An 18,763-nucleotide genomic window follows, 5' to 3' on the forward strand; every position below is an offset into this window, starting at 1 on the left:
CTCTGGAGACTGAGAGAGCCTCTGCGCTTGCGATCTCAGTAAGCAAGCAAGGTTAGAGATGTGGTCACACAGAAAATGGAGGTGGCCAAGCTTAACCACAGCCACCACCAGCGCTGGGCCTGGCTGGAGTTGAGCTGCAGTAGATGTAGCCAAGACCAAGGAGATGTTTCCCAGTGTGTCCTTTCTCTGGGGCCTGGCAGCCCATGGAGAAGGCCAGGCCCCACCCCCAGCCCTGGTACCCTGGAGGGTTTCCTCTTCCAGTTCCTGGCCTGGGTGGCCCTGATGCCAACCAAAACACAGTGCTCTGGACTGGGAGGCACAGGCTGCTGTCTTCTGTGATGACAGGGATGTAGACAGGACTAGACTGAGGACTAACCCACCCTGGGGGCTTCATCGACGCTGTGTGTGTGTGTGTGTGTGTGTGTGTGTGTGTGTGTGTGTGTTTGTAAAACTTAGTCCTCAGACACCTTTCCTCTGCTCTCCTCTCCTCATTCTCTCTATTTTGTGTATTCTGTTACTGTGGTACATTTGGGACAGTTGGTGAATGAGTGTTGCTACATTGTTACTGACCAGAGTGAGGGTTTGCATGGTGGGGCCTCCCTCCTGGGTTTGACAAGTGGGGTATTCCTGGGTCATACAGAATAGGGTGGCTGCTCTAATATCCTTGTGTTCCACCTGGTTCTCCCTTCCCCTGAGCCCTAGGGCGAGCACTGATCTTTCTGTTGTCTCTATTTTTTGCCTGTTCTAGAATGTCTCAGAGAGAAGCCTTCTGTCACCACCACTATACTTCCAAGTTTCCTCTTGTCCTTCTGTGGTGTGCTAGTTCTTTCTTGGAGACAGAGTCTCACTGTGTAGTTCCCCAGGGCTGGGATTGCAGGCCTCTGCCAGCATACCCAGGTTGCTCTTTTCTTTTTATTGTTAGATAATATTCAATATTCCATTGTGTGATGCACCATCAGTAACCTACTTCTCTCAGGCAGTTTGTAGACATGGTCTCCCTTGGTAGGGTTGTTGTCTGGAAGTTCCATGGGCAGCACTAAGCATAGCACCCAGCAAGCTCTTACCTCATGGCTCCCATCATGTCACTAACAGGGACTGTCTCTGTGATGTTTGTCACAGTTCCCTTGTGTCCAGGATGCCCACCACATACCCACTAACCCTCATCCCAGGAGCCTGCCATATCATATGTCAGGCAATAACGGCATGATGGACAGTTGTTTTTATTGTTGTTGTTGTTACTAGCAGCAGTTACGTTGTTCCATTCCCATGGCACATTCATTCAGTGCTTAAAACCTGCTAAGAGTTGGGGTCACAGTGAACACCTGTGTCCTAATAAAGGGTTTGGGTTGCAAACCATAGAATCAATTCAGTCGATCTGAGCCGAAGAACTTCGTGAAGGAGATAGGACAGTGCTCAGAACTGGCATGTCCCAGAGATCCCAGCCTGGGCAGGAATGGAGGGGTCCAGGAACAGCAAGAACCCAAGGCTACTGTCCCTTCTGTTACAGTGATTTTCAGACCTGGGCTAACAAAAAGGAAACAGTTTTATGGTATAAGATACAAATTGTCTACTTCATTGTTGTTGTTGTTGTTTGTTTGTTTGTTTGTTTGAGACAGGGTCCCACCATGAATCTCTGGCTGGCCTGGAATTTGATGTAGATCAGGCTATTTGCCTTGGGCTCCCTAGTGCTGGGGTTTAAAAAAAATGCATTAAAAATGTCCAGCCTTGTTTTATTTTTGCCTGGGGATTTGTAGACGGGGTGACCTTGAACTCGGGTGATCCTCCTGCCCCAGACCCCTAAGTGGTGTAATTACAGGCATGTGCCACCGTGCCTGGTGCAACTTGCTTTTTGCTTGCTTGCTTGCTTGTTTTTGTTTTTTGAGACAAGGCCTCACTATGTAGCTCTGGCTGTCCTGGAGCTTACTATGTAGCCCAGGCTGGCCTCAAATTCAGAGGTCCTCTTGTCTCTGCTTCCTGAGCACTGGAATTAAAGGCGTGCTCCACTATACCTGGCTACAACTTGCCTATTTAAGACGCACAATTCAGTGGGTTTTGTGTATTCATAATCACACAAATATTACCATTAATTCTTGAACATTTTCATCGCTTCTAGAAGCAGCTCCAGACCCACAGTCAGACACTCTGTCCCTCTCTAATCCCCCCAGCCCTGGAGTTCATTAATCTACTATTTGTTTGCCTCAGCCAGCCTTATAAATAGAGTCACATAACAAGTAGCCCTTTTTAACTGGCTTCCTATATTTAGGGTCGTTTCTCAAGATTCATTTCTGTATCAAGCATCCATGTTTTACTCCCTTGTGGGTGTGTGTATGTCCTTTTTTAGGTAGCAACATCCTGCTTTTGAGACAGGGTCTCTCACTTGGCCAGAAAATCACCAATTAGACCAATTAGGTTAGACTGACTGGCCATGGAACCACAGGGTTCTGCATGTCTCCACCCCCCCCCCCAGCGCCCGCTCTCTCTCTCTCTCTCTCTCTCTCTCTCTGTGTGTGTGTGTGTGTGTGTGTGTGTGTGTGTGTGATGTGGTATGTTTGTGATGTGGTATGTATATTTGTATGTGATATGTGTGATGTGGTGTGTTTGTGATATGGTATGCATGTGTGTGTGCATGTGCGCACATGTATGAATGTATGATTCTCAGTGCACCTGTGAGATCAGAAGAAAACTGGTGGGAGTCAGTTCTCTGCCTTTTACCATGTGAGTCCCGATGGTCAAACTCAGATCCTCAGGCTCAGAGGCAAACACCTTTACCCACTGAGTGATCTCTCTGGCTCATGTGCCCAGCTATCACTGCCCCCTCCCCCCTGCTTTTTATTGCAGACACGAGCACTTTCCTCTGTCATTTGGCTATCCCCAGTTCTGTGACACTAAAGCAAGGCCAAGAGAGAAAGAGAATGGCTTGCAAAGTCACATAGCAAGTCTACTGAGGGAGATCACACAAAGACCCAGGCCCTCACATCTCAGAAAAGAGACTGGACATCACAGTCTAAGGCCTGGTTGGCTTGACAGCTAGTCATCATAGATGAGGACTTATGTCTGGCATCTTCTGGGAGGTTAGGGTGGCAGAGGAGGTGGCACGCATACCCCGTAAGCACCATCCTGCTGGGACTCCGTAACAGGTACTTTCTCCGTGGAGGCGGGGATAATCCCTTGAGACCAGGAGGCTGTAGACGTTGAGTCAGGTGCTGAGACAACACAGGACTTTGGGCTGGAGAGAAGCCTCTCTTGTTCCCCAGCTGGCAGAAGCTCTTGGCAGGGCATTTCTCGGGCACCTGGCTGGTGTGACCAGTCTGAAAAGATGGCTTGAAGAAGAGGGACAGGTGGAAAGAACCTTGCCTTGAGAGCTGACCCAAGTATCAGCTGCCCGGTTTCTGACACACACCTCTGTGAGCAGAACTGGATGCTCCTCTGTCTAGCAAGCTTCTCTTCTCACTGCTCTGTGCTGGTCTCTAGGGAGATGGAGGGATGAGGGGATAGTCAGTTGCCACAGCGGGAGGCACACATGTCAGCAGTGCACACATAACAGAACGGCCCAAGAGAGACTGGCAGGGCCTGTAGGCTAGAGTAGGTCCAAGAAACCTCTAACTAAGCCAGGGTTCAGGGGAGGCTCTCTGGAGACTATCAGGGTTAGGAGGAGTAAACCAGAAGGGGCAGAGGGCAGGCTGAGTTGGCAAGGCAGGCCCTGGTCATTGGGCTGGTGAGAATGCACCCTAGCGTTAGTGGGGTTTTGAGCCCAGGCTAGCTGACAGCAGGGATGTGAGGGAGAGGAGACCTGGCTAGGGGATGGGAAGCATGGCTTGAAGAAGACCTGAGAAGCAGACGGTTGTGATAGAGTTGGGTTTGCAGGGCCTGGGAGAGTTCCTGCCCACCCACCCCCACCCTCGTAGAAAGGCGAGAGCCACTGGCTGTCATCACCAGAGGAGAGACAAGGTGGCCTTGGTCACAGGCTTAGGTCACCTGGTTACTGAAACTGAGAGGGGATGAGATGACCCCTGTTGGGGATGCACAGGGGGAATAGAAGGAATCTTCCAGCCATGGACAGGATAAACATTTACCTGAAGCCAGGGAGAAGCCCAGCATAGAATCACTGAGTCCCGGATCCGGGTGGGACAAGGCCTTCCCTGCCGTCTTTTTAGATGGAGCTCTCATTTCCTTTCTTGTGTGGATGGAGTGAGGTGATTGGGAGGCCAGCAGGCAAGGGTCAGGGAGTCCTGACCATGCTGCTGGGCTTTGCAAAGAGGTGCCCCTCCTCCGCCCCTGGCCAGCAGTCCATGGAGCCTGCCCCATAATTCCCCAAGCAAAGCCTGTCACCCACTTTTGCATATCCAGAGACTGAAGCCCAGGGAAGAGCCTAGAATGGCTCTGCCACGGAGTAAGTCAACAGCCAGGGCTTCTTTCGCCACTGTAGTTGCCTCCTCCCTGCTGGGAGGCACGGGCAGATGTAGCTGATGTGGTAGTGGATGTTGGGGATTGCATGGATACTCATCTGTCTGCCTGGCTGTGGCTTCCATTCCCACCATCTCTGGAAAACCAAGCACGTGGAAGTGTATATGTGGGAGCCAGCCTGTGCTTTGCATCGGGAGATGAACTTGGGTAAAAGTCTTCAGGTGGTACAGGTTTTGAAGGCATGAAGGAGTCGTGACGAGCAGCTGGGCTTGGCACTGGGTAGAAGGCCTGGAGTCCCTGGAGAGAGGCCATTAGTGAAGGTACAGCCTCAGTCGCAATCAAGGCCCTGGGATTTGGGGCTGTGGAGAAAAGTTGAGGTCTGGTACCAGTTAGCGGGATTAGAGTCCAGGAAGAGGGTCCAGGAGGGTTATTGGTGAAGATGCAGCCTAGTTACACTGGCATCCCCAGAATTTTGGAGGAGCTGGGGTCATGGGATTACCACCAAGGGCAACAGCAGTTGTGGAACAGAACTAGGCTGGGCCTAGGAGACACACAGTGTGTGCTGTGGATGTCAGATTTGGAGAGGCGGCCCTTTAGCACCCAGAGGAGAGTGATCGGTGCCCAGACACGGGGGACACAGTTATTTACACTGCTGGACTTTGGTTTTGCTTGGGTTTTCCTGTGACTACCCTGGTCATTCTCTCTTGGGTTAATTATTCCTGCGGTGACTTCCTTCAGTGATGGAGCATGGCCCAGGAGCTGTAAACTGGAATAAGCCCTTTCCTTCCCAAGCAACCTTTGGTTATCAGGGCAACAGAAGCCCTAAGACACCTTCGCATTGAGGCTGGCATCTGAGGAGTCAGTCATGCACTGTCTCTAGGAAGCAGCCCTGAGTCCTCCTGTCCCTGGCTAAACACCCCTGCCACCCCCATCTCCCTCCATCATGGGCTCACTCATACTCCCAGCTTGAGGGCAGCAGGGGCAGCTGGGTGGCAGAGGGAATCTGTACACACGCCCTCCCTCTAGAGAGCCAGACAGGAAGTATTTTGAACTCTGCAGGCCATATGGCCCCTGTAGCAGCCCACTTGGCCTACAGTTCTAGTTAAAGCAACCACGAACTATTCGTGCAGACAGGCCGAGTGTGACTGTGTTCAATAAAGCTTTATTTATGGATGCTGGGATTTGACTTTAATAGAATTTTTATGTGTCACAAGATATTCTTGTTTTAAGTTCATTCCCTCAGTGGTTTAAAAATACAAAAAACATTCTTAGATTTCAAGCTGTAAAAAAAAAAAAAAAAAAAAAAGTAGGAAACAGGTCAGATTTGGCAAACCAGTGGCTACAGTTGCCAAGCCGTGGGTTAGAATAAGGGTCCCCTGGAGCCAGACTGCCTGGGTATGATTTTTAGCTTTGCTTTGTGACTTTTGTGAGGGCCTGTGTCTTTCTGCACTTGAAATTTCTAATGGGGAGGGTGAAGACAAGACACTGGGAATGTAAAAGAGAATGCCACTTTGGAAAAATAAGTTTAGTATTTATTCCAAGTAAATACCAAATGTCAATCACAAGCGTTACTGTATCTACAAATCTATCCCCAAAGTTTGTATTCAAAGGAAATGAAAATACATAACCACACAAAAACAAGCAAAAACCGGTTACAACCTAGAGTGTCCTAAACCAATGTGTGGTGGGCAGGATGGATATCAGCCATAGAATTGAATGTTATTTACCTTTATATATAAAAAGGTAGCTGGAAGTGGCGGTTCACGCCTGTAATTCCAGCACTTGAGAAACTGGTCAGGAGTCCAAGGCCAGCCTAGGATACTTATTAAGTTCAAGAGCAACCTAGCTACATGAGGCCTTGTCTCAGAAAAGAAGAAAATGACCTTTGATGCACGCTATGACATGGTTAAACCTTGGAGACATTTTGCTAAATAAAAGCAGCATCGTTCAAAAGGCCACGGATTCCAAGATGGGGAATCGCTAGAACTGTTAAACCTATAGTCACAGAAAGCGGTGTGGTAGCTGCCAAACCCGAGGGGCAGACGAGGAGGAATGAGGGTGCCATTGCTGGTGGGCTTCGGGGTCGTTGTTGGCATGGCAGAAATGTTGTGGTATTGAGTAGTAGGTTAGGGGCTAAGCATAGTTTCTCAAATACACTAAGGATCTGCACGTTGAACACCACAGCTCGTGCAGTGCCGGGGTGAACTTTACAGATGCAAAGTGGTTTTTGATAAAAAGTGGGACATTGCTTCCTTCCCACAGATGCTGGTAGCACAGTGCAAGGGAAGCATGAGTTTGGGCCCCATCATCTCAGGATCTGGTGGGGACTTTGGGTCTTAGAGGCCACAGAGAAGGGCAGGCTCCTCATCCATGCACCGGGTTCCTCATCCACGCACCGGGTTCACCATACTGGTGACATCCAAAGAGCTGGTCTGAAGACTGAATGATGCTAGGGTCCCCTGGTCACATCTGACCAGCACCAGCCCTGGGAGGCCAAGTCCTGGGGAGCAGGGTGGGGTCCAGATTGACATGCTGTATTTGGAAGAGGCAATTCAACCGTCACGGTGCCTCCCACTGTCCTAGGTCTCTACAGTTCCCATTGTGCTGAGTGCCGCCTGGGCCCGGATGGCTTGGGGGTGCTGGAACAGACCCTCACCGGGTGTGCTTACAGGCCAGGCACTGCCTGTTCTCCCTCTGAGCCTTGGTTTGTTCAACTGTCAAACGGCTTTAGGACAGGGTGCCTGCCAGTTTAGGGGGTTTTGATGCCACTTTAGGAAAGCATGAACGTGTGTGGCACGTCCCAGTGCCGGCTGTGTCTCAATCCCTTGGTGCCCATCTGTGTTTATGATAATGGATTTTGTAGAATGTTTATTTTGAAAGTGTGTTCTTGCCGGACTCTGTTCCAGTTACGGAGGGAGACAGCAGAGAATTAAAAAGACAAAACTCATTGCCTTCGTGGAACTTATAGTGGGGTAGGCAGACACACAGAATAAGCAGATACATTACATCTAACAATTTGGTTGAGAGAATAAAGCTGAGACCAGGGAAGGGAGTGTGGGGGTGGGGGAGGGGCTCCAGCTGGAAAAGTCTAAGGAACCCAGGTACGATGGTGCATGCCATCAACCCCAGCATTCTCAAGGCTGGGGTAGGGACATCAAAAGTCCAGGGCTAGCCTAGGCTAGACAATGAGCTGAGAGAGAAGGAAAGAGGGGCCGTGCAGGTTTCCAACGGAAATGAAAACAGAACCGTACTAGGTAAGGGTGGCAAACACTAAAGACATCAGTGTGACTGGAGGAGAAGAAGACGGAGGATGAGTTGCAGGGACACGTCCCAGGGACCTAGGACTTCCAGAAGGGCTTCCAGAGAGGATAACCTCCCTGCTCTAGGTTGGGGTGACTTCTGCAGGACTAACTCCTCACGCTTGCCCTGACTCACAACCTGTGCTTTCTCCTCCAGCACCCACCAGGGGCCTCCATGGGCGCTTAAGGGCCAGGCACCAGGGCCGCGGGCACGAGCATGGTGAGACACCAGCCCCTGCAGTACTACGAGCCCCAACTATGCCTCTCATGCCTCACGGGCATCTATGGCTGCCGCTGGAAGCGCTACCAACGCTCGCACGATGACACCACGCCGGTGAGCTTCCCTGGGGTGGAGTCAGGGGCATCCAAAAGCCCAGTGATGGGCCCAGGAGCCGAGGGGAATCAGGACTCAGCCGTCTCTGTGTTTTTCTGCTCGGGCCCATTACCCTTCCAGGGTTCAGTTTCTTCCTCAGAAAAACTGGGCCATAGTGATTCCTGAGACCCCAGGCTGGGTGGGACGGATAAGAAGGGGCTTGTCTATGTGGATATAGATAGTTACTAACTGTCTTCCTGTAGTGCTGGGGACAACTACTCCAGGGGCCTGAGAAGGAAAGGGTGTGTGTGTGTGTGTGTGTGTGTGTGTGTGTGTGTGTGTGTGTGTGTGAGATCTAAGAGGGGTCACCTCAAGATAAACAATTCCCAGTTCCCACAGGTCTAAAAGGCTAGGTAGGGATGTCAGGAGGAGAGGGGGTGGGGTCTGGCCATCCTGGAGCCTGGGAGCTGATGGGGCTATTGCCTGGGACCAGGGCCCAGTCACCTGAGCTGCCAGCTTGCCAGGGCCGGCAGCAGGTGCTAAGCTGGATAAAGAGGCCTTAGTGCTGGCTTCCCGGCCAGACCGAACTGCACTCCTGTCCCCTGGGCACTATCAGCCGGTGGATCTGGTTTCTTCTCTGAAGGAACCCAGTTCCTCTGTGGTGTTTATCTAAAAGCTTTGCTGCCTGGAGAACAGGGTTTCTCCTCCCTCCTGCTTGTCCGAACAAAGAAACTAGCCTCTGAAGTCACCAGCTCCAAGAAGGCCGTAGGGTCAAGGATACAGCCGCTGATCTGAGGGAGGAGGCTCAGCCAGGCATGGGGAGGGCAGGGTACTGGTCTACCTGCCTGCTCTCCTCTGGACGAGGGAGTGCAAGACGGAGTCAGGAGCCCAGGCTACAACCCCCATGAGAAGCATGGACTATCAGAGTGAATCCAAAGCAGATTCCTCACGGTGGCCTCGATCCCAGCACAGAGGAGGAACCACAGCTAAACAAAGCAAGGGTGAGGACGAGGAAGGGACATGGCCAAGGCCACCGAAGCCACCGCATGGGCTGGTATCCTGGGCACTGTGTGGTTTGGCCGTTCTCTCTTGCATAGGCAGGATTTGTCTGCCAGGGAGAGACACAGACCAGAGCTGACAGACGAAGGGTCTCGGGTGCCTCTTCCATGGGTAGTCAGTGGCTGTAAGCTGTGCTCATGAGAGGGAGAGGTGGTAACATACCCTCTCATGGGCCAACATGTGAGGCAGGGTTGTTGAGTGATCAACACGGTGCCACCTCTGAGAAGACATTAGGACAAGTTGTTCCAGGTGCCCAGCCTCAGCTGCTACATCACTGAGTGGGAAGCGGCCAGATCGGTGATTTCAGCATCATGGGTAATCTGATTTGTTCCATAACAGTCCACCCCCACCCCACCAGGCCTGGGGCAGGCAACAGGCCTCCCTCTGGCTGGTACCCTGTCTGCTCTGTGGGTCAGTGCTGTGTTGACAGGCTCCGCTGCTGTTGCACGTAGTGACCCTTGGGTCATGGAGAAGCAGAAGCCAGGGGCTAGGGTGAGATCATCCAATGGTGACAAGCAGAAGTGGGGATGGAAAGCAGTTGAGGGGTGACCAAGCTCCTAACAGAAAGGCCACCAGCCAGGCAGCCTTTCCAGGCCATGAATCAGGAGGGGAAGGGAGGAAAAGGGGCTTGACTGTGGGGAGCTGAGGGGTGGAGAAGGTGTGCCCCAGGCAGTGACCAGGAGCCTTGGTGGTTCAGGTGTGGGGACACCAGAGTCTGGGTTGCTGGGTATGGAACTGAGGCTGAAGGGGTGGCAGAGACTTCAGTCTGTTCTGTCTCTGCAGATGGTTGAGCTCACCTCAGGGGACCCCAAAGTCAGCTGATATTGAGCCTCTGAGGCTCATAGCCTGCTTCCTTGCCTATTCAAGCGAATGTTCTTTCTCTCCTCTCTCTGCTCTCCGATCCCCTCCTGCCACAGCAATGGTGACGGGGCTCTGCTGAGTCTCCTTACCTGGCACAGTCAAGGGCACAGAGGCCTGTGGACTCAGATGGCTGGTGCAGGTTAGGCATGGGGTTCAGTTGGTAGGGTGCTTGCCCTGGGTTTGCTTCCCAACATCAGATAAGCCAGGCATAGGGGTACACAGCTTGTGTGTGTGATCCTACTACTCAGGAGCAGAAGCAGGAGGATCAGAAGTTCAAGGTCACCCTTAGTCACTTAGAGAGTTCCAACTAGCCTGAGTTACTTGAGGCCTGGCCTCAAAACAAACCAAAAACAGCCTGTGAGAAACCGGGGCAAGCAGAGGCTACCGGGGAGAGAGGTCTCTGGGAGGGTTCCCCCCACTCCATCTCACCTGTGCGATGGGAGGCAGTGTGTGGATGGATGAGCCGTGCCCCTCTCATCCTGGAGCTAGGAAGTAAGGCAGATAGTCATGGCAAGAGTTAACATTATTGAGCACCCACTGTATGCAGGGAGCAAATTATTTACAAACAATGCCTGGTTAATTGGTCCAACAACCCCTGCTGTCCACATTTAATGTGCCCCCATTTCACAAATGGAGACGTTCAGGCTTCAGGCGCAGAGCAGCTGTGCAGGAGGTCAGGACAGGTCTGCAGCCACAGTTGCTGGGGGCTGGAGGCTGCAGCAAGACGGCTTTTATTGGTGCATGGAAAACTAATGGGAGCTCAAGGAGAATGGGGCCAGGAGCAGAGTCAGGAAGTTGTGACTGAGGAGCAAGGTCTGGGGCGAGGCAGGGTTGTCCTCTGATGCCAGGCCGGGATCCCCAGTGGCAGTCTTGTCAGGCCCGACTGGCTTCCAAGCAGGCCCTGGGGATGAGCAAGATCACAGAGCTTGGAAAAGGACTCTTCCATGTAGGCCACGCGCCGCCCACCCACGGTGGCCTCGGTGCCATTCCCAAAGCCTTTGTTCACAGGGCGCAGCTTATGGAAGCAGGAAGCTGGAAGCTCAGAGATGGACTGGCCTCTCCTGCCTCTGGCTGAGGGTGTGGAACAGCGAGGCTGAGGGAGTCTCACCCGACAGCAAGGAAGGGAAGCGGAGCTTTTTATAACTGGGGATAATTAATTGGCTGTTGTTTTTGAGTCATTACTTTAATACTGCCAATTAAGGACTCAGTGACACAGTACTGTTCTGGTTGTCCCTGGCCCTCCCACCTCTGGCAACACCGCCACTTCCCCCACCCCAAGTCCCTAGGTCCCCTGAAGGCAGCAGTGTCAAAACCAACTTCCACACTGAGAGGGATTTAGGTCAGAGGCCTGGAGGAACTTCCCAGCCAGACACAAACAGAGTATGGTAATCAGCTGTCTTGCACGACTGTATGACACTTGCTTTTCAAAGCTTGTTATGGCCTTAAGTGATCCTCCTAGCTTGTAAATGGGGCTCCAAGAAGAGTGATTGATTCACACTGAGGGGCCATTGGCACAGTGTGCACGCCTGTGTCTTCTCCCCTCCCACCCTCCAGTGAGCCAGGCACTTATGTATTCAATCAACAAACCTATTCTGGTACATGCTCACAAATTCCAGTTGTATCTGACCTGGTTCTCTCCTCCCTTGAAAGAGAGTCCAGGCTGGTAAGGGTCAGGGCACAGATAGGAATAGACACCCAGGAAAATCAAAGCCAGGCCCCAGGAATGCTGGGTGGGAGTGGGTAGTGAGTGTATGGGGCAGGGTGCCTGTTGCTACTGACTTGTATCTGGGAGCTAAAAATCATTGCACCTCATCTGGGGAAGGGAAAATAGGTTACCTGGCAGGCCTCAGCCTGAGGCTGTACTGAGCAGCCCAGGCCTTAGCCTTGGGCCAAGCTATGCAAAGGCCCCGGATGTTAAATTGTGCAGAGTACCCCAACAGCCCTTGAAAGGAAAACTAAACAGCCAGAAGAATTTGGGGAGGTGACGTGTGTGCTCGTACACACATGCACATGTGCAAAGGCGTGGGTCAGGGGAGGGATGTCACAGACACCAAGAAGGTCCAATCATAGGCTGACCCGGGCAGAGCCTTGGAAAGAGTCCCTCTCACGCCAAAGTCTGGGAAGCTGGAGGCCACTCTAGAGATGGCAGACTGCTGTAAGGGCATGAGAGAGGCTTTGGGATGGACAGACAAGTCTGTGTCCTCAGCCCCAGGGGCCTCCCTCCTGGGGTGGATGAACGCTTCTCTTGCCGTGTCTGCTGCCTCTCTCCCTCCCTTTCCTTCCACACAAGCCATGCTGACCATGCCAAGCCAATCGGCTTCTCTGTATCCTGGGCACCTAATCCTCTCACCACAGAGGTATGGCTCCCAGTGTCCAGCTCCTGCCTCTCTCCCTTCACCTAACTCAGGTCTTTCCACCAAATGAGGCGTCACTCTCCATCCTCGTCCTGTGGCTCTCACAGCCACAACCTTCTGGCCCAGTGCTAGCCATAAGGACCGGGATTTCCTGGGCCTCCCAGTGGATGCAAGGCCTGGCTCAGGCTTAGCAAGGTGTGCTAAGAGGAATGGGATGGACAGTGGTATGGAGAGTGGACAGTGACTGAGGAAGTTGCCTGGGGGTGTGCCTGGCTGGCATCTTGCTGACCACCGCTGGGGTGGGACCTCTAAACTCTTGAGTGTTGGGGTTTGAAGAAGGAAGATGCACCTCTGTGATAAAAGGCCTGCTGTATTCCGGTCCTGCCTCTCGGGGTTCTGGCTGTGATTAGCAAGAGAGGGTGCTGACTCACCCTTGGGTCTTCCCAGGCCACCCTTGAAGCTGAGATTGGCTTGTTCTACAGGTGGACAAGAAGGGGAATTTCCCGGCTTCCTGTCCTGGCAGCCTGTGGTTTGAGTCTTGGGTGGGTTTTTGTAGGGGAAGAAAGACCGCAGGGTTGGCTTGGTGATGAAGCCCCTTAAAGCAGCTTCCAGGAGATGGTCAGACTCAGCTACACACAAACGGGCAGTGCTGGCCAGGGCTCTGTATCTCTGACTCTGCTCTTCCTCTGGTACTGCCCAGGCTCTCGGGGATGCTTCAGCCTCAGCCCCAGCTTGCTTGCCAGTTAAATGGGGTATTAGGTGGTAGGTACCCATGCACCTCCTGACCATGCTGGAAGAGACCCTGCTCCCGCCTTGAAAAAAGTGTGCCCTTCCTACAGATGTCCCATGACGGCATTCACCTTTCGGTGGTTCCAGGGACAGACCCTGGAGGGTTAGGAATGGTCCCCTGGGCCACCCCCTTACTTCCACAGCGGCATGGAATGAGGAAGAGATCAGGAGAGGACCTCCTGACATCTTTCATCTCCTCTGGGAAGGGGACTGGCAGCGCCTGGGCCTGAGTAGGTAGAGGCTGGACCATCCCTTAGGGAGGATATGTGAAGTGTCCCAGCACAGCCTGACGGGTGCTCAGTGGGTCATCCCCAGGGTCCTCCAGCTCGCCTGTGCCTGAAGGGTGGCTGAGAAAAGAGGAGTTGGGAGCTGGGCTTGATCCCTCCCTCCCACCTAATGAGCTGCTCTGCGGGCGCCCTGGCAGAAGTGAGGACAGACAGAGGCCTAATTGCCCAGCCTTCTGTAGCCTGGAGAAATAAATCCAGCCGCTTAGGCTGCCAGGAACTGACTGGCTGTGGGATTCTAATAATCCTCTCCCAACTCAGCCTAATGCTACCATCTATCTCAGCCCTGCCTGGCTGCCCCTCCCCCAAATCTCCTGGGCCAGAGCCAGCGTAATCCTGCCAGGGCATGCCCATCTCTGCCTCCCAGGAACTCCTGCCCCCTTCCCAGCCTACACTCCTCCTCCCTCATTTGGAGTTGAACATGGGACAGGAATTGAGCATGGACCAGTGAGTTGAGCATGGGACAGGAGTGTCACTGGATGCTGAGATGTGCATGGCTCTGGGACTCCCAAGCAGAGCTGAATGAAGCACAGGAGGCACTGGGGCAGCTAAGCCGAAGGGAAGTCTGTTCGAGGCCGAGTCACACGCCGGAAAGGATTTCAGATAGACTGAAATGTACTTTCCCTATTCATAAACATTTCTTCTGTTTAGAAACATGGAGAAAATTGTTGAGAAAGTCAGACAGTCTGGAAAGATGTAAATGGAAAGGCACTCAAAAAGCGTTGCAGGCTTTGGGCAGGCTCTGGAGACCCTCATGGGCGGGACTCAGAGCTGGAGGTAAGGCTGTGTTCCCTGCTATAAAGGACGACTTAAGAGTAGTGTCTGCGCTCAGCCGCTTTCCTCAAGCACAGAGGCGGCTCTGAGGAAAGTTAAAGGGGGTAGACCTGACGACGGGAAAGTTTAAATTGGTGGTCTGGGCTGTAGTTCCGTAGGCAGAGTGCTTGCCTGGCCTGTGCCAGCCTTGATGAACTTGTTCACACTTCTAACACCATGGAGTCCCAGCACGTGGGAGGTAGAGTCAGGAGGACCAGGAGTTCAGAATCAGCCTTAGCTTAAAAAGATGAGAGGAGGTGGATGAGATGCCCACTAGGTACAGGCACTTGTCATCCGAGCCTGGCAACCTTGAATCTGAGGAGAAAGCCACTGAAAAAATTATCCTCTGACTTCCATGAATGTATCATGGCAGCTTCATGCATGTGTGTATGTGTGTGTGTATGTATGTGTGTATGTGTGTGTGTGTGTGTGCATATGTGTGTTGTTTTTTTGAGATGGGATTTCTTTGTATAGCCTAGACTGTCCTAGAACTCAGAGATCCACCTGCCTCGGCCTCTGGAGTGCTGGGATTAAAGGCCTGTGCCACCACTGCACAGCAATTTTTTTTTAATAAAAATAATAATTTAAAAAGGTCATTAAAGAGGAGACGCCACTTCTCTGAACAAGACCTGATTGGTCCATGTCTGCACCCTCTGCTCCTTCCTGCCAAGATGGAGGCTCCCCAGCCCTCCTCCTCACAGCAAGCCCTTTCCTTCTAGCCCTCCTTCCTCCTCCAGGAAGTCCTCTGTGTCCTTCTCCCACAGCAGATAGTAAACCCACTGTCCTCTGTGTTTTAGTTCTTGCTCTCGTTCATGCCCAGGACCGGAGTGTCCCATCCGCTGCCTGCTCACTGCTGCTGAGTCTCCACAGCCCTGAGAGGAGTGACAGGAAGAGAGAGAGAGAGTAGTGGGGAGGGTGGGGCTTGGTGTGGGGTGTTAGGTGGGGAGCTTTGCAGAGTGGACGTCCGTGCATCCCAACCTCGTGCGCTGCCTTCTCCATGTTCTGCAGTCCCTTGCTGGCGTCCTAGCCCCATGGCCCTGCTTCTGGGCCACCCTTTATCTTGGGTCTTCGTTTCTCCACTTCTTTAGTGGATGGGGTGAGATGGTGAAATCTGAAACGCTTTACACCTGTTTCTTCTGTGGCCAGACAAGGATAAGCACATGTCCTGGCCCTTGTTTCCTAGAGACAATTGAGTACCATAGAGGACCCAGGCCTGGTGGCCAGTTCTGGCAGACCAGTGGTGTTTGTTCTTTGTGACCTTAGGCCCTGCCACTCTCCCTGTCTGAGCCTCAGTTTCCTGAGACAATCCCACCTGCTCTGCAGAACTGTGGGAGAGGGAGCTAGAGAGCCGAATCCCCAATGCTGTGAAGAGTCTCTCTAGACCTCTGTCCCCCAACATGAGGGCTGCAGCCTGTGTGGGGGGCGGGGACTGAACCGAGGCCCGGCCGGGCTCTTGTCACGGTGGGTCCGCCTCCAGCCCTTCCGCCCACCAAGCCAGGCCTCATCTCTTTGTCTGGCTGCCTAGGGGTGCCCACCCTGGGCCAGGTGCAGGCGATGGGCTTGCTGTCCTCAGCAGCTAGAGGAAGGCTCGGTGTCGAGCTCGGGAGGGCGAAGACTTCATCACTGTCTTCACATAATTAAAGGGCTGTCAGACGCGCATGGTAATTATAGGAACCATGGTGGGTCTGGAGACTTAGAGCTTACATGTGTAATCGCTGGGGCCTGGCAGCTTTCCTGTGAGCTGGTGATGATGTCATCTCTATGACAAGGGAGGAAGCTGAGGGTTGAGGTGCTGAATGCCTGGCCCACAGCCACACAGCCAGCGGGTAGAAAGGCTGGAATTAAAGCCCAGCTGTGATCTCTCACGCTCTCTCTCACTCGCTTGCCATTTGACCCCAGTATTGTTTGACCCCTTTGGCTGGATTGGTCGCATGGTGTCCATCTAGGTGGAGGTTTAAGTTCCACTGGAGGGAGGGAAGAAGGCAGGAGGGAAGGAAGGGGCCTAAGGGAACGGTTCCCCTGCCTGGCTAATGCCACACTGCAGGAGAGCTCTCAGTGTCCTGTGTGATACACCATACCTGCCCTCATCCTAAGAGCAGGAAGCTGGCATTCAAAGAGGTTGGATGTCTCCAAAGGCATCCCAGGGTTCCAACCCATCATGGCTGAGCCCAACTGCTGGTCAGGCTGAGGGTCTAAGACAGAAGAGCTTTGGGGGCTCTCCCTGGGCCTGCCTGAGCTGAAGTAGGTTGGCCTCCTACCCTGCCCTAGTCTTGGGGAGCAAAATACAGGAAGCAGGAGCTGAGCGAGACATCTCAGGCTCTAGACATCTCCGAGTCTTCCATGTTACCAGTGTAGGGCCCACAGCTCCTGTCAAGCACTGTGAGATCGTAGAGTTCAGAAGCAGGGAGGGCGCCTTTCTGTCTGCTACCCAAAAGAGGTGACCACACCAGCAAGGATGGGCAGCTGCATGCATCCTGGTGGCAGACAGGGTGGCGAGTGGAAGCCAGCTGTAGCAGAGTCGCCCCAACTCATCCGGTGCCTATGCTTACTGTGTCCCGTTGGGCTTGGGGGACTATCAGAGCTCGGCTGCTAAGGAGCTCTTTCTGTGAGCAAGATCTTGGTGTGAGAGTGCTCTAGTGTGGGGGTGGGACTCAGGCAAGGAGGTGCTCACCAGCAGGAGGTAGGGAGGAGGGACCATGACCTTTGGTGAAATGAGACAGGGCTGTGGGGCTGGAGCCTTCGGGAGCCTCTGTCAGTTATCCACCATCAGCCTCTATCCCACAGAGCAGGGATAGGAGATACTGCCTGACCTGGTCAGGGCACTCTTCTAACCCAGATGCTTCCATCCCCCCATGTGGCTGACTCCAGTTCAAATTTCCCCTGCCACTGTGTGGTCACTGGAGCTGCCACTCAACAAAGGAGCTGTCCCTCGGTGCAGCCCCCAGCTGCCTGGGTTCAGAAGGAAACATGGTTTCTTTCCTTCAGTGGGTCCCTGGGACTAGAGCTAATCAGCTACCCCCAGAGTAGTCTGCTAGTCTGAACCCAGCCTCCTCCATTCTCAGTCTGGAATCCATCCTTTCCTAGCTCCTTACACCTGTGTCCCAGCATGCAGGTAGGCTCTGGGGACCCAGGTCCCACTCTCTCCACTCCCCAAGAAGTGAGCCTTCCTTTATCTTACACCTACTGTGGGCCTCTGGAAGCAGCTTAGCTGACTGGACAGCACCCTTCCAAGGTAAATCTTCGTGCTCCCATCCTATAGGTGAGGAGGACTCCAGGCTCTGTGGGCAAACCCCCAGCCTGAACTGCAGAGCTAGAGGTCAGACACCCTCCCTATCTCCGCAGCTGTGTGCAGTCAGGGGGCAGGTTGCTGGGCAGGTTCCAGAGCCAGCAAAGGCTGTTCAGAGGTAGGAGGCTGTTGGGCGCTACAGGGACACTAAGGTGTCCCCGAGAGGAGCCAGAGGTTAGTCCTGGAGGTACAGCCTAAGAAAGGGAAGAGTGAACAAAGCCTTCGCTGGGGTTGCCATACAGAGTCCCAGGGGGGTAGGACAGGTTCAGGGGGAGCATCTCAGATCTCTGGGTTCCACAGTCCTCCCCTACTTTGGTGACCTCTCTGACCTCTACTTGCCCATGCTGAACCCTTGACTGCTCTCTGCCAGACGACTGTCATGATAAAAACTACACTGCGTGGTGACTGCCTCGAATGGTCGGGCTCCGTAGCTCACAGGTGGTGTGATGGTCCTTCCCTTTCTCAACATCACATGCTGCAGGTTTCTCAACATCACATGCGGCACGTTCCTATAAATGTGGAAAGACAGAGGGCCAGGGCCTCAAGGTCCACTGCTGTGGCCTCCGAGGTCAGTGAGGCAGTGAGCCCTCCGCACACAGCAGGAGCCTAGCCAGCCCCACTCCTAATGGGCAGAGCATGTCCAGACCTTTCTCCATGGTATTCTCCCTGACGAAGCCCATTAGTGCCCCTGGGAACCTCGTTATCAGTGGAAGGCCACTTCCTCTCCCGCTCCTCGCCTTCCTTCCCCGTCTTCTCTCTCCTAACCCCTGCTTTTCGGTTTCTTCCTCTGATTGTTCTTGGTACAACCTTGTGCTTCTGTCCTTCCCCAGCCAGTGGCTTCCTGTGGCTTAGTGACCTCCAGCTTCTAAAGGACCTTAATCACTAGGTTCCCCGGCCACTAGCTTCTGAAAATGAGGTTCCTACTTCCTGGTTTCCGAGGTCCTGCCCCTCCCACTATGCCCAGGTGCCTTGCCTACCTATAATTGGCTCTAACCTTGTCAGCTCTCATCTGCCAAGAGCCTTCGAGCCCTCATAGGTTCCTTGCCCTGCCTCAGCACCCTGTAAGGATATAGCCAAGTGACCCCAGGACCATGCCCAATGCTCTCCTGCCCCAGCCTGTGCCACCTGCAGCCTTGGCCTTCTGGCCTCTTATCAGTAATTTCCTGGGGGTCGGATCACACTGTGGCAGGTCCCCTGTTCTCCACACCCAGGCTGTTTGGCTAGGACAGGCCTCAGTAGATTCAGGCTCCCCCTCACCAGAGCCTCCTCTGCCCCAGTGGCCCAGCTGTGGGTAGGCACTG

At 53.3% G+C, this 18,763-nt stretch overlaps 1 protein-coding gene across 5 annotated transcripts in view; it reads left to right on the top strand.

Moving 5' to 3' along the window:
- The window catches only part of Gdpd5 (glycerophosphodiester phosphodiesterase domain containing 5), an 80,775-nt gene that overhangs the window by 34,148 nt on the left and 27,864 nt on the right, over nucleotides 1-18,763 (top strand). For all 5 annotated transcript variants that reach the window (XM_021195708.1, XM_029543735.1, XM_029543736.1 and 2 more), the window contains one exon: nucleotides 7,861-8,037. In XM_021195708.1, coding sequence (XP_021051367.1) covers nucleotides 7,921-8,037 — 117 coding nt within the window. In that variant the 5' untranslated portion in view covers nucleotides 7,861-7,920. The remainder of the gene's footprint in view (nucleotides 1-7,860; nucleotides 8,038-18,763) is intronic.

Source organism: Mus pahari, chromosome 1 (assembly GCF_900095145.1).
Source record: "Mus pahari chromosome 1, PAHARI_EIJ_v1.1, whole genome shotgun sequence".
NCBI classification, from domain to species: domain Eukaryota; kingdom Metazoa; phylum Chordata; class Mammalia; order Rodentia; family Muridae; genus Mus; species Mus pahari.